The sequence below is a fragment of the Pelophylax lessonae genome (assembly GCF_965119305.1).
Source record: "Pelophylax lessonae genome assembly, chromosome: 9".
Taxonomy (NCBI): Eukaryota; Metazoa; Chordata; class Amphibia; order Anura; family Ranidae; genus Pelophylax; species Pelophylax lessonae.
Genome location: NC_138776.1, coordinates 114,122,266 through 114,137,934, shown reverse-complemented (window position 1 = coordinate 114,137,934; position 15,669 = coordinate 114,122,266). Strand labels below are relative to the sequence as shown.

The window sequence follows — 15,669 nt, the reverse complement described above, 5'->3', positions numbered from 1 at the left end:
CCACCTGTTTCCCTCGAGGGGGCCACGGGACCCGCCGGTGCACAGAGTGTAGAGTCATTTACAGCAATTTTGGAGTCTATGGTGGCTCGGGTGGAGGCGGCCTGTCAGGGACGGGGGTCAAGGAAGCGACCCCCGCCTACCCCTATACTATCTGACACCTCTGACTCAGATTCAGAGATGGTCACTGCAGTTGCAGGTTCCTCTGCAAGGGCTGTTATCCCAGGTAAAGCCCCCTCAGACAGTGAGGAGGACGCTTCTTCTCCTGCTATAATTCAGGAAGAAGCATTGGTGGACGCACTAGTTGTGGCAGTGCAGGAAACCTTAAAACTTGAGGCTTTACCGGCAGAGGCAACTGAAACAGAGATTCCTTTTGGTACTAATAAGCCCATCAAAACGGTGAAGGTTTTTCCTGTACCCAAATGTTTCGGTAATCAGATTAAAGGAGAATGGGAGCATTCTAAACGTACCTTTACTATTTCCAAGCGTATTGCTAGACGCTATCCGTTTGAGGAATCCATCATTAAGAAATGGACGGTACCACCAATGGTGGATCCACCTATTTCCAGGCTGAATAAAGCCACGGTTATCCCAGTGGAGGACACTTCGTCCTTTAAGGATCCGGTGGATCGAAAGATGGAAGCAGAGTCCCGCACCATCTTCTCTCTGATAGGGTCAGCATTTAGACCAGTAATTGTTATTGGTCTAGTTTCCCAGACACTTACGGAATGGGCGAAAATGGTACGCCAAGACCTTAGGGGAAAGGATATTCCCCAGGAGACATCTGATTTGATGGAACAGATTATACAAGGGCTACAGTTTATCTGTGACGCAGCCTTGGACACTACTCCCTTATTAGGGCATGCATCTATGTCAGCGGTGATCCTCAGACGTGTGCTGTGGTTAAAATGCTGGTCAGCTGATCTAGGTTCCAAGAAGACCTTGACAAATCTCCCTTTTCAGGGGAATCGTCTATTTGGGGCCAACCTAGATGAAATCATTAAGGATGCCACTGGGGGTAAGAGCACTTTTTTGCCACAGGCTGCAAAAGCTAAGGGACCTCGCAACAAGCGAGGACCTTTCTTTACCGCCCATAAAGGGCGCCCGGCTGGTACTAGCGGGAAAGGCAAGACTCCTCCAGGAGGGTTCAAGAAGGGCTGGTCGGACAAGCAGAGGACCAACCCAGCCAAACCCGAAGCAAAGGAGTACACAGCCTGAAGGTGCGCCCCCACCCGGTTTCAGGGTGGGGGGACGTTTTCACCGGTATTCAGGACATTAGATCGAGCATCAACCACTACTACCGGTGCGATTCTTCCCTTCCAACATTTAAGTACTACAGGAAGCGGTAGTTACCGTTCCCTGAATAGATCTTTTCCTTTACCTTTTCCTAAGATTAGTCCCTATACCTCACAGGAATCGGATCTGGTTGACCAGATAGGCCAAGTAGCCTCTAGTCGGGTGACTTCGGTCCCTGAGGTTCAACCAGAAAAGATCACCCTTCCTGATAACAATCAGGTATCTGATAAATGTGTGGGAACAGAAAACGACCAGACTTTCTCGGATGGTCGGGGCCAGATACCTCTAGGGACGCCTGGTTCAGATTCTATCAGCGCCAGTGGTCCTAGAAATTCTAGGCTGGCCTCCTCAAGCCGGCCTGGCCGACTTGGACATGCTAGTCGCAGACGTTCCGTGGGAACTTCGTCTCAGGGAGTGTCTGTGGTCTCAAGGACCAATTTACCATCATGCTTTATAGTCGCTGGGTTTAATGGCCTGGCCATTGAGACCCAAGTACTGAAGGACAGAGGTTTGTCTACTTCAGTCATTCCTACCCTTATTAAAGCAAGGAAAGCGACTTCCAGCAAGGTCTATTATCACACATGGAAGACTTCTATTGCGTGGTGCGAATCTTTAGGATTTCCTCCACGTACCTATTCGGTGACTCGAATATTGGCCTTTTTGCAACAAGGGGTTGAGCAGAAGCTAGCCTTGAGCACCATCAAGGGTCAAGTTTCAGCATTAGCAATTTTCTTTCAGAAACCTTTAGCTACCAAGTCCTTGGTGCGGAATTTCATCCAGGGGGTGCGGCACCTGGCTCCTCCAGTCCGCGCGCCCTTACCGCCCTGGGATCTTAATTTGGTTTTGTCGGTTCTACAGAAACCTCCCTTTGAAAACATCAGGGAGATTCCCTTGCTTACTTTATCCCAGAAGGTGGCCTTCTTGGTGGCTATTACTTCTGCTCGCAGGGTGTCAGAACTGGCTGCATTATCATGCCAGTCCCCATACCTAGTGATTCATAGGGATAAGGTAGTACTTCATCCTAAGCCATCTTTTCTTCCTAAGGTGGTTTCAGATTTTCATCTGAATGAAGATATTGTACTACCTTCCTTGTGTCCTCAGCCCAAGCATCATCGGGAACATGCGTTGCATTCCTTAGATATGGTTCGGGCAATCAGGGTATACCTGAAAGCTACGGAATCATTCCGTAAGACGGATTCACTTTTTGTGATCACGGATGGCCCCAGAAAGGGTTTGCCTGCATCTGCCGCGACCATTGCCAAATGGATTAGACAAACGGTGGTACAGGCTTATTCTATTAAGGGTCAGAGTCCTCCGTTCCCTGTTAGGGCGCACTCCACTCGAGCGCTCAGTACTTCCTGGGCCTTTCGCCATCAGGCATCAGTGGTCCAGGTATGTAAGGCGGCCACCTGGTCGTCGGTACATACCTTTGCAAAATTCTATAAAATTGATGTGACGGCATCGGCGGATGCCTCATTTGGCCGCAAGGTTTTGCAGGCCGCAATTTGAGGAGACCGGTGGTCTACCTCGAGGGTTTTTTTTCTGTTTGAAAAAAAAAAAAAAAAATTTTTTTTCTCTTTTTTGTTGAGTCTCATCATTAAGGATGAGCATTGTAAACTTCTAGTTGGCACCGGTTGGGCCTTCTAGATTGGGATTTGATTTCATTTTCCCACCCCTCAGTTGTGATACTGCTCTGGGACGTCCCGAAGGTGGTGTATCACCGAGGACTACGTCTGTCAATGAGCGCTAGAGAAAAATGGATTTTTGTAAGATCTTACCGTAAAATCCTTTTCTCTTAGCTCATTGACAGACGTAGTCCCCACCCCTCTGTTTTTTGAGTTGGGTTGGGTTAAATCTCTAAAGACTGCTTTTTCACATAACTGATTTGCTGAGGCAGAGAGAGAGAGGATATACCCTCTGGGACTGCCCCTAGGGTGTGGCCAGAGCTTTTTAATTTCCTGTCTAGTCCTGCTCCTGTGGAGGCAACATAACCCGAAGGTGGTGTATCACCCAGGACTACGTCTGTCAATGAGCTAAGAGAAAAGGATTTTACGGTAAGATCTTACAAAAATCCATTTTTACGTTCTTCTTACACACATTTTGGTGCTTTTTCCTTTAAAGAGTATGGGACCAAAATTGTACTGCAGCTGCACCAAAGTAGCACATATACCTTTTAAATTATCTATACATTTTTTAGCCGGCAATTCTTTTTTTTTTTTTTTTACATTCAGCTGTCAGCAGTGGATGGCTTTCTGGCCTGCTCCTTAGCAACCAGCTATATTCAGTGTTTTTAAAGGGAAGAAAACCTTCAAAACTCAAGTAAAAATGCAACAGAAATGCAGCACTTGCAGTTTTGGTGTGACTCAATTGAAGTCTATTACGCAATCTGCTTTGGGAAAAAAAGTCCCCGATCCTTTCCAAAAAAATGCACCGGCTGAAAAACGCATAGATGTGAATGTATGCCGTAAGAAACCATTTTAAATGACTGTAGTGAGTTTCTGAAAAATGCACCAAAAAGCACATAGGTGTGAATATAGGGTTAATATATTTCTAAAGGCGCTATTGACATGAAATTTTCACCACGTAGGTAACAACCCATGCAATCCATACATACAAAGAAACCAAAACAAATAAGTTCAGAAATTAAGTAATGTGTAATAAAATGGAATGACCCAGGGAAAAAGTATTAAACATATAAAGAAAGGGAGGTGCAAAAAGGCATGGAAAGCCAAGACACCAGCTAAAATCTGTCAGTAATTAGAAGGCAGTCCTGCCCCTTGTCAGTGCAAATTAATAGTAGGTGGTTCAGTCTCAACTGATTGCCTAAAAAAAGGTATCCTATTACCAAGGTGTCACGCAAGAAACATCTCATGATGGGTAAAAGCAAAGAGCTCTCTCAAAACCTTTGCAACTTTATTGTTGCAAACATACTGATAGCATAATTTACAGAAGGATTTCTAAACTTCTGAAAATCCCAGTGAGCTCTGTTGGAGCCATAATCCGGAAGTGGAAAGAACATAATTTCCCCATAAACCGGCCACGATTAGGTACTCCTCACAAGTTTTCTGACAGAGGAGTGAAAAGCATTATCAGAATAGTTGTCAAAGAGCCAAGGACAACTTTTGGAGAGCTTCAGAAAGACCTGGAATTAGAAGGTACAGCTATTTCAAAGAAAAAAATAAGTAATGCACTCAAACTCCATGGCCTGTATGAATGCTCATCATGCAAGACTCCATTGCTGAAGAGGAAGCATGTTGAAGCTCGTTTAAAGTTTGCTGCACAACATTTAGACAAGCCAGGATGATGAAGATGAAATGAGGGTGGACAACAATAGAGCCTTGCAACCTACCAACAGAGCATAGCAGTTCAACAGCAAGCTCTGGAACAGGTGGAGGCCCGCCATAGAGAATTGCTGGCACAGTAGGAACAGAAACGCCAACAACAAATTGAGGCTGTCATGAAGCAGCTTCAGCAGAGGCAGCAAACTGGGGCTGGGCATGTTACTGACCTGTTGGTTGCAAAATGTTCTTCCAGCGCTTCCTTGTTAGTACCACTTAGTTTGTCAGCTTTTTGTTACTTTGTCCTAACTTTTTTGAGATGTGTTGCTGCCATCAGTTTCAAAATCACCTTATTTTTTTTAAAAAAAGTTTGATTTTCTAAGCTTAAACATTTGATATGTTTTCTGTTTTTTTTCTATTGTGAATAAAATATGGATTTATGAGATTTGCAAATCATTGCATTTTGTTTTTATGTAGATTTTACACGAGTGTCCTAACTTTTTTGGAACTGGGGTTGTATTTGTTAACACAATATATGCTTACTTGGAAAACCTCCTTTAAGAATATGTAAACCCCACATTTCATATTCCTGATATGTGCCTGCTGTACCATGCACTTGTATGAAAAAGCATCCTGTTCTCTTTGTATTGTTTCCTTGGTGTGAAATCCCTGGTGTTCCTGTCAGTCCCTGTGCTTTCCTATTAAAAACTGATCATGCTAGGCATGTGAGCACAGTGTGGTCAGTTCTCTAGTTATGCTGGGAATTCAGCCTGCTCTTCCCCTAATGAGCGGACTTCTCCTAACCCCCACCCCCTGTTCATCCTTTTACTGTGAAGATCAGTGTAATGCTTTTTTTTCCTCCCCTAGCTTTTATGCAGTTGAGAACAAATGGAATGTGATCACTAATAAAAAGGGGAAAAGGAAGAGGTTTACAATCTTGTTAAAGTTGTGCTGCCTGCCTGTTGGCCATCTCTTTGCACAATTCTTAAGTTCCCTGCATTCTTTGCAGCTTCTCTGCTGTTTACCTTTGATTTCTAATGACTACATATCACAGGAAACCTTTCTGCCTGCAAACAATGTTTTTTTACTGATTTCTGAAACTCCTCCTCTCCGTAACTCTCTAGCTCAGAAGGCAGGCTCTGCAAATTCTCTGACACAGCAGTACCCACTCACAGGGTATTGTAAATACATTATAAAAGGGTATTGCTGCACTAAATATGAACTCAAAAACAATAATAAAATGTATATGGTGAAAAGCAGCAAACACAGATCCTGAATAGAGAAGTAGATCAACAATAGATAAGCATAAAGGTGTAGCGCTATTCTAATTAATAGGTGGCAGATGCACAAGTCCATAACATGAAGAAAAAGTCCACAATAAATAAGTGTCCACTCCACAGCAAGGGTGTAAAAGAGTGCAGACCATAAGAACCGCCACCGAGCCCAAAAATCACACTGCCTCTTACCAGATAGCCAGGACCTTCATTACAAAGGTCATGGAGAGCAGACAAACCAGTGATCGCAGAGCTTCGCCAATATCACAGGGTGACAGGTAGATCCCCCTCTAGAACTGGATGGCTCAGGTGAAGACAAAAATAGCATTCCTCATAGCGTGTTAAGTCTAAAATTTTTTATTGGCACACACCAAAGTAAACTGCTTACATATTAGTAGAGTCAGGACAGCCTTGAACAATTCCTCCATATGTGGTCGGCATCTGTATGTTACCCACCGAAAAGATGGTCCGCCGCGTCTCCTCCTCGTGGTAGCGTCGCCGCCGTAGGCTCCTCCCTATAGTAAATACGTATGTAAAACGTAACTAAAATGGGACTTTTACAGGTACCTCTAAAAGTCTCATTTTTGGTTGCATTTTTACATTCTTTATTGAATAATGGATGATGCTTCAGGTACAGAATGTTTGTTCATTAGGTCCAAAGTTGACAGTGAATATGTGTCACAGAATTCAAGAATGTAAATGTGTGAGAATCTAACAAGGTCCATTTACAAAGTTCAAGATTGTTCAGATTAATAAGAGTAGGCTAGAAATATTTCAAATAGAATGTGGAAATGAATATATGATTTTACATTTTGACCATAAATACACTTTAATAATAGATTACTAAAGTGGCATCAGCAGCAATCGCTTTAGCTGCTGTTAAAAGCTGGACCACTCCATCCATTTAGCAAAGCCAAAATTAAGGTGCAGGGAGGATGGGCATGCTCTCTGTATTGCTGGCAATACTAGCACAATTTTGGTGTGTAACAAATCTATCTATCTTTTTTAAAAATACAGGAATCCCCACAAACTGAATAATCAGCCCAAGACTGCTTATATTTTAAAAGCCAATTAAAGTATTTTGATCTGTTAGTTCAGAAGGCAGGAACCCATAGCAGTGGTGTGCCAGGTAATTGGCAATGAAGAGTCAGAACTTGAGGACTGTAATACAGCAGTATCGATCAGTAATTATGCTCACTTGTAAATAGTCCTGTTGAGTATTTCATATGCTGTGCCTGGTATTAAATTTTCAGACATTTTATAAGGTGTTTTGAAATTGGCAGAATAGCAAGATAGCAGTCAGAATTCAGGTTTTTTTTTTTTTTTTTTTTTTGGCAGATCAGCTAAGATTTGATTCCTGATTACTAGTTGCTGAAGGTTAGGCTCCTTTCACACGGCCGCTCCGTGTGAAAGGTCCGCTGCGGGACTTTTTTTTTTTTTTTTTCCACGGAGCGGATGACATTTGTGTCATCCGCTCCGTGTGCCCGCATATCATCCCATCCGTTTGCGGATGATATGCGGACCTAATGTAAGTATATGGCACTGCGGATGTCAGCGGATGACACCGCTGACATACGATTTTCCTTCCTTTCCGTTTTTTACACGGATGGAAAAATGGGGTTCTGTTCCGTTCCAAAAAACGGAACAGAACTGAAAGGAGGAAAATCGGATGTCAGTGGATGGTATTCCGCTGACATCCGCAGTGCCATTCACTTACATTGATGTCCGCAAATCATCCGCAAAAAAATAGGATGATTTGCGGACACACGGAAAGCAGCGGAGCGGCCGTGTGAAAGGACCCTTACTGTACATTTCATACAGTCATTTCACTTAAAGAGTAAGCCCAAAACTAACACAAAGTGTCAATTTTATAGCTTTACAACTCCTCTTGATTGTCCATTCACAGTATCCAGGCATGTAAATGTATTTGTTTGCATTGTAATAAGCTATTAAAATGTGCTTTAGAACTTGGTGACACAAAGGTAATTAAATCAATATTGAGGGGCCGGTACTTATCCATGACACTGAAATATTTTAGAAACCAAGTGTAGTCTCAAGTGCATATTAAAGAAGGATCCAAACAGGTTCATTGATGTTTGCTTACTGACCGAGTAACTAATGAGAAGCAAATTATTACTCATCAAGGAGTTCTAGTCACTCATCTTATATCCAGATAGCGCATTCTTCCTCATCCCTGTACAGAATATATCTCTTCAAAGCATGGTTTAGACACCGCTGCCAGTTTTTTTTTATTTTTAATTGCACAGAGCGCTGACCAGTCAGACTTTAGCTTTCCGTAGTCTCACACACTTTTATGCACGATATGCCATGAAGGGAGCAGTATTGTTATGTGAATTTGCCAATTTCAGCTTGTTTTAGTGGTTGGTCTATGTATATGTGGTACAAACACTTTAAAATAACTTTAAAATCATAGCCTTTAGGGTTGCAAATGGTTCATTTGGGAGTCTTGTGAAGAAAACAGTAGAATGTCCATAGGTTTATAGATTGTTCAAGGCTATTTGTATTGAAAACCACAGATAGACTGGTTTTGTTCAGTGTAAAATCAATGTGAAATTAGAGAACGTGTCACTCCAATAGGTTTTATTATTCCAATTACTCTGTTCAGTCTGTGCCATATTTGGTTGTCCACATTTATCCTGTTTTGAAGGGTCAGTCCATTTGAACTTGTTTTTTTAATCTTGTGACTAGGTTAGGTGACTGGATCATATACAAGATTTTATATTGGGATGGCAGACAGGACTCAATACTAGATTTAGCTTATTCTAAATAAATGATGACACCACACACCAATCTGGAATTTAAAAGGCCGCGGCCGTTTAATGCTTGTTTAAACACTTCAAACATCAGTATACATAAAATTGACCCGATTACTACAATCCAGGTCAAACCAAATCATAATAACTTCAAATAAATATCCGTAATAGAAACATATTAACATTTAACCATATCAACATCGTCCCCCCTTTGCACTACGCAAAGGTGACCCTACAAGCAAAAACTGACCGCGACAAAAAAGGGGTGGGGGGGGAGGGAGACAGAAAGCTGGTACTTGACACAAAGTTCTTTCCTGAGGCGAGTGACGGCTTATGCAAATGAGCCCCCTTTTTATAACCCACAGGCAGGCTCTGTAAGGCGGGAAGAAAACAAGTTATAACTGGATGATAGCCTAAACTCCCTAGCTACACTGAAAACCTAATACGATTGGGGCTTATTTTAACCAAACATAACCTTGTATGCCTAATCTACCCTAGTAACAGCTAAGCCTAGTTAAAGCCCTCTTAAAATGGTTTCTCTAAAGTTAAAAATGGCCTGTCACCATCCCATCTAGAAAAAGGGGCTTATTCAAACCCCTTTTTCTTTACAATCTTTTTGGGGACTCCAGCAATAGTGCTCTTTCACCTGGGTTCCCAAATCTGCATAGATGTTTTGGCTTTTCAAGGGAGTCTTGCTGTTTGTGCTAGAATTTCATACATCGAGTACCAATTGGAATTTGAATATATGAAGCCAGAGCCCACCAATATCTGGAATCGTAGTTGTGAGTAGACTGTGTAATATCCAAAGCTGTTTCATTCATATCCGGTTATATTCTTACAGTATCCCACAAAAGTGAGTACACCCCTCACATTTTTGTAAATATTTTTTTTAGATCTTTTCATGTGACAAATCTGAAGAAATCACTTTGCTACAATGTAAAGTATTGAGTGTACAGCTTGTATAACAGTGTAAATTTGCTGTCTCCTCAAAATAACTCGATACACACAGCCATTAATGTCTAAACAAAGTGAGTACACCCCTAAGTAAAAAAATTCCTAGTTGGGCCCAAAGTGTCAATATTATGTGTGGCCACCATTATTTAACAGCACTGCCTTAACCCTCTTTCGTATGGAGTTCGCCAGAATTTCACAGGTTGCCGCCACTGGGGTCCTCTTCCACTCCTCCATGGCGACATCGAAGTGAAGCGAAGCTGTTAGATCCAATCTCCAAAGCAAGTCCATTTCCATGTGTCTTCTCATGTGAATTGCAAATGTGTTTGGAAGCACACAGCAGAAAAATCAGAGGCACCTTAAAGAGCATTTTATCTAGTGCCTGTGAAGCCTCCTGTATGAAGCAGTGAGTATTTACCAGTGAAGCCTCTGTGACATCATCTGTGTGGAGACTGTCATTTTTATATATTACTATCTATTCCGGCGAGTCCATTGTGGTCCTTTTATAGGAATTGTATTCCAAGCTTATTCATACTGGTTTCTGGTAAGAGGCCGTTTTATTTTTTACACGTGGTGGCACTTTGTGTTTGGGTGAGATACTCAGGCTCCTGGACCTCCTTTCCAATCATCTGATGCAGTCTATATGCCTCTGTTGGAGAGCGGGTAAGGGGCCATCTTATTGCACTGTTGTGGTCCCTATTCTTATCACACGGGAAGATTGAAATCTCTTGATGGAAAAGGACATTCACTATTTCTGGAGCATCTTAGTGAAGATTCACGTGCTATCTATATAGAATTGGACTTATTCACATCATTTCTTTGTGCATGCTGTCACTCTTCAGCATTAAGGAATTGCACTTATTATTATGTTTATATGCATCACTTTGTAGACGCTTGTGTTTTATGTTTTGGAATGTGTTTATTTCCAGGTTTATTGTATTGAACGCACTAGTATATATCATTTGTTCAGTAAATAATTTAAACTAGCAGTATCCCCTTTTGAACTGAAGCATGTTTTAACCACTTGCCGATCGGGCCATAGCTGAATGACGGCTACAGCGCAGTCGGCTTATTCTTGGAGGGCGTACTATGACGGGTTTCGGGGACCTGGCGCATTACGGATTGTGGTAAAGGGTCAATAACTGCGGCCCTTTACCGCATGATCGCCACGTCAGTGCTCATCCATGCCACATCTATGCCATGTCAGTGCTCATCTGTACCACATCTATGCCATGTCAGTGCTCATCTGTTCCTCATACATGCCATGTCAGTGCTCATCCATGCCACATCCATGCCACGTCAGTGCTCATCCATGCCACATCCATGCCACGTCAGTGCTCATCCATGCCACATCAGTGCTCATCTGTGCCACATCCATGCCATGCCATTGCTCATCCGTGCCACATCAATGCCACATCCATGCCACATCAGTGCTCATCCGTACCATATCAGTGCTCATCCGTACCACATCCATGCCATGTCAGTGCTCATCCGTGCTACATCCATGCCACGTCCGTGCTCCTCCGTGCCACATCAGTGCTCATCCATGCCACATCAGTGCTCATCTGTGCCACATCAGTGCTCATCCGGGCCACATTCATGGCACATCGTTGCTCATGCATGCCACATCAATGCTCATCTGTGCCACATCAGTGCCACTACAGTATTTATTAATGCCTTACAGTGCCTCACAAAATTATAATGGGAAGTCAGGAAATGATGGTGCCCCCTGCATGTTGGGCCTCTGTATGTAGTCAGGCTGTGTAAAAGTGTGACACGTGGTATCGTCCTACTTAGGAGTAACAGAATGTATTTTGGGGTGTCATTTTTGCTATGTACATGCTATGTGTTAGAAATATCTTATAAATGGACAACTTTGTGTAAAAAACATTTTGTTTCCACATTTTCCAAAAACTTGTGGAGAAAAAATTACATTTTCAAAAGACGCATTATGCCTCCTAGATTATGTGTTTAGGTGTTTGCTTTCCAATTGGGGTTATTTTGTGGGCATTTCCATTGTCCTGGTGCTTCAGGGCCTTCAAAAGTGTGATAGGTTGTCATCAAATTATATTTGCAATTTTTGCTCCTAGAACACCTGGAGGTGCTACTTGGATGTTGGGCCTCTATGTGGCCAGGCTGTGGAAAAGTCCCACACATGTGGTATCGCCATATCGGAGGAGTAGCAGAATGTATTTTGGGTGTAGTTGCAAGTGTGTGAGAAATAACTTTGTAATATGACCATTTTGTGAAAAAAAAAATCTTCATTTTTTGAAAGAATTGTGGAAAAAAATGACAACTTCAAAAAACTCACCATGCCTCATACTAAATACCCTGAAATGTCTACTTTCCAAAAATGGGTCATTGGGGGGGGGGGGGGGGGTATTTGTACTTTACTGGCTTCTTAGGGTCTCAAGAAATGAGATAGGCCATCAGTACATCAGGTGTGATCAATTTTCAATGATTGGCACCATAGCTTGTAGACTCTATAACCTTCACAAAGACCAAAAAATGTGTACTTATTTGGGTTATTTTTACTAAAGATATGTAGCCGTATAAATTTTGGCCAACATTTATGAAGAAAAATTACTAAATTTTGTAAAATTTTTAAACCAAAACGAAGAAAAATGCATTTTTTTTTTTTAATTCTGTCTTTTTTCATTTATAGCCAAAAAATAAAAAACCAATTGACATTAAAATACCACCAAAAGAAAGCTCTGTTTGTGTAAAAAAAACCAAAAAGGACAAAAATGTCATATTGGTACAGTGTTGCATGGCTGAGTAGTTGTCGTCATTCAAAATGTGAGAGCACTGAAAGCTTAAAATTGGTCTGGTTAGGAAGGGGGTTTACATGGCCAGTGGGTAAGTGGTTAAATGAAACTATACTAACACACAATTTAGGTACTTGGATATCATCTGCTTCTGTCCATCCTAAGTTTGCAATTTGAAAATTAAAGTGATTGTAAACGATGCAAAACAGCTCATTCATTTTAAAACTGAAACAAAAGGCAAAACATTTGTGTATAGATATAAAAAAATTATAAATGCCTCCCCCCCCCCCTTTTATATAGATGATCGCATTCCTTCTGCTCTCTCTGTTGCATAAGAGCTGGGGGAGGAGAAGCACCAGACTGCTGAGCTTCCCAGTAAATAAGTGTGCAGAGGGGGTGCATGTCAGGACAAGCCTGAACATTGGAGGAGAGCAGGCTGAGTGCCCAGCATAGCTAGAGAACTGACCACGATGTGTTCTCCTGCTTAGTCTGGTCAGTTTTTAATAGGAAAGTAGAGGGACTGGCAGGAACACCAGGGATTTCAGACAAAGGAAGCAATACAAAGAGAACAGGATACTTTATTGTACAAGGTACAGCAGGTACATATCAAGAAGATGAAATTCTGGGGTAACAAATACGTTACGGGAGAAGGTAATACTATCCTAGATTTAAACTTTATGTAAAGTCTTTGGTGTAAAAAGTGTCAACTCGCTGCTTTTCATGACAAACTGTGCATGTCTCTTCTGCCTTTTGAAGCTTCTACCTGCCTGTCAGCACTTTTTTAAAAGTGTGTGCACTGTACCCAAGGCTGCTGATAGGGCGGTACAGGCAGCCCTCCTGTACGGGGCCCGAACCCCCGGCAAGAGCTGACTGAGCATCTTACAGGATACAAGTGAGATGAATTGCAGGTATTGGGGGATGCAGATCATGCAGCTGGGTAATGGGGAAAGCATTGGGTATAGAGTAAGGGGGGATAGAGGGATTGCAGATTGGGGGGTAATGGGGATACAGAGTGTGGGGTAGTGGTCAGGGCTGCAAATAGGGGGTATTGAGTGGTGGAAGGCGGGATTTCTAATGACAACCCTGACTGTACCATGCATGTGCAGCTCAGTGTTTAGTTTCAGCACAATTGCATGCTGAGACAAAGTAACATCTGTGAGCATGGGCGAGAGTTAGGTTATCCAGACCTTGTCAATCAAGAGGCTGAAGCCTCCGAACATAGAAGAGGATCAGGAGAAGTGGTGGAGGAAAGCACTGATATCACATTGCTGGAGAGAAGAGCTTTCCTAGATCAGAGTGTCATCATGTGCAAATATGCTGTGGATACATGTACATTGTTGCAGAAACCTCCTGGGGGCCCAAGATATTTACATTAGTCTGGCGGTTTGCGTTAGCTTTAAGACTGCAAGCTACAAAAGTGCTAAGTACACAGTTGAATTACATAAATGAGAGAAATATTTTACCTGCCATTAGTTAGTCTAATAAGTCAGTATTTAAAACCGGTAGGTGTGCTGGCTGGTAACCTGTTTTCTAAATTGCAGTTAAAGTGGAGCTCCACTCAAAGGGAAAGCTCTGCTTGTCTGCCTCCCCCGCCCCCCCTCCACTTTTGAGGGGGTAGAGGATACTTGGTTTTTACAGTTGGCAAAGTGAGCCAGAAGTTCGCTCCCCCCCCTTTCTTCCCCCTACAGCCACACCATTCACAGTGCGCAGAGCGATTTTCTCACAGTAGGAAACTGGCTGTTAAGTCGCACTGCCCTCTTTTCTTCGACTATAAAAAAAAGAAGGCTGTGATCTCAAGACATGTTTATCTACTTACACTTGTTGCAAATACATTAAAATGTTTTTAATGAATACATAACTGCATTATTTGGTGGTTTACCCTGAACAGACAAGCAGCTTGAACATTGCTTAGATGTAGGATGTTTAAAGACATCATGTCTGGATGGCTGTAGCCTCAGTTATAGGTTAATTGGAGTGATCAGTTTATTTTATACAGCTCGTTTATTGGTGTGCGGTGTACCACCCTGACTTGTGCTCCTAGCAGATGGCACCGTCATCTCCAGCTACACAAAGCAGCTTACTGGACAGTGTACATTGCTTCTCTCTGACTGTAGTGCTGACCAGCATCTAAAGAAATCCAATTTTAATCTCCTCTTCTAGGTAAGAATATCACATTATCCAAGTGAGTCTGCAACAAAAACTAGTGACAGGGCACAAATGCTGATCTGTGGATTTAATTATATATTAACCCTCAAGGTACAGATGAAAAGAGTTAGCCAGCTTGACAATATAAATCTATGCCTAAAATATATTTCTAAATTACTAAATCCAGGCAGGTATTATGCAGGCATGTACTTAATATTGTAATAATTTTAGTAATACTAATAATCCAGCACCCTGTATACTCACTGTAAACCTGTATCCAGTTTAAGAGAATTTTACCACCCTTTTCTAGTAGAGAGCTGCTTAAGTCTCTAACCTCCTAGCCACCACATCAAGTAGTTGTTTATATGGGGCAGATTAAGGAAAGCCCCACATTGCATCCTGGGAGCAGAACTTTAGTTTTCCTGGGCAAGATATAAGAAGCTAAAGAGGAGTGAGCACTATGGGTTTTTACTTATTTATATAGCAATTTTACACAGGACTTTTTACATAGTGTACATTCACTTTAGGCTATGCCCCTAGGGAGCTTACGATCTAAGGTCCCTATCTCACTCACATACACACACACACACACACACACACACACACACACACACACACACACACACACACACACACACTAGGGCCAGTTATAGACCAAGCTAATTAACCTCTCACAAGTCTTTTTGAGGGTCAAAGACACCCACAGAAGCACAAGGAAAACATGCAAACCCCCATGTAGGGAAATTTCACCCGAATGGGTTTCAAAATGTAAACTCAGTTCTGCAACTTATTTGGATGTAATACTACTTAGTGGAATTATGACCTTTGTGTCTTATAGTCAAGCTGCAAGTCAGAGTTTTTGTTCAGTCCAATATTTTCATATGATTTGGATATGTTGGTAAAATATTTGGTGAAATACAGTATGTTTGCCCTGTTATGCAGTTTTCAGCTGATTTGTTATCTAGCCCTTATTTCCTCAATTGTGACAACATGAAGGGGGGTTGCTTTCTCTCATGGGGCCTGAAATGTGCCTTATGAGTGTTCAGTGGCATAAACCAGGAAATAATTACTGCTGCAAGAGCAGGGCAGTCTGTCAACATGCTCCATATGGCAGCTAACCAAGGGTTCCATGAGTATGGGGGCATCATTTTTGAGCAAAAGAGGTATAGTTACGATTCTGTCTAAA

The 15,669-nt window shown here is 42.2% G+C and overlaps 2 protein-coding genes across 2 annotated transcripts in view; both read left to right on the top strand.

The window, feature by feature from the left end:
- PHYHIPL (phytanoyl-CoA 2-hydroxylase interacting protein like) overlaps nt 1-15,669 on the top strand; it is a 234,731-nt gene that overhangs the window by 24,191 nt on the left and 194,871 nt on the right. The gene's annotated exons all lie outside the window — the stretch shown is intronic.
- LOC309563316 (uncharacterized protein) overlaps nt 10,660-15,669 on the top strand; it is a gene marked incomplete at both ends in the record, with an annotated part of 80,523 nt that continues 75,513 nt past the window's right edge. The window contains one exon of the mRNA XM_082267715.1: nt 10,660-10,697. Coding sequence (XP_082123841.1) covers nt 10,660-10,697 — 38 coding nt within the window. The remainder of the gene's footprint in view (nt 10,698-15,669) is intronic.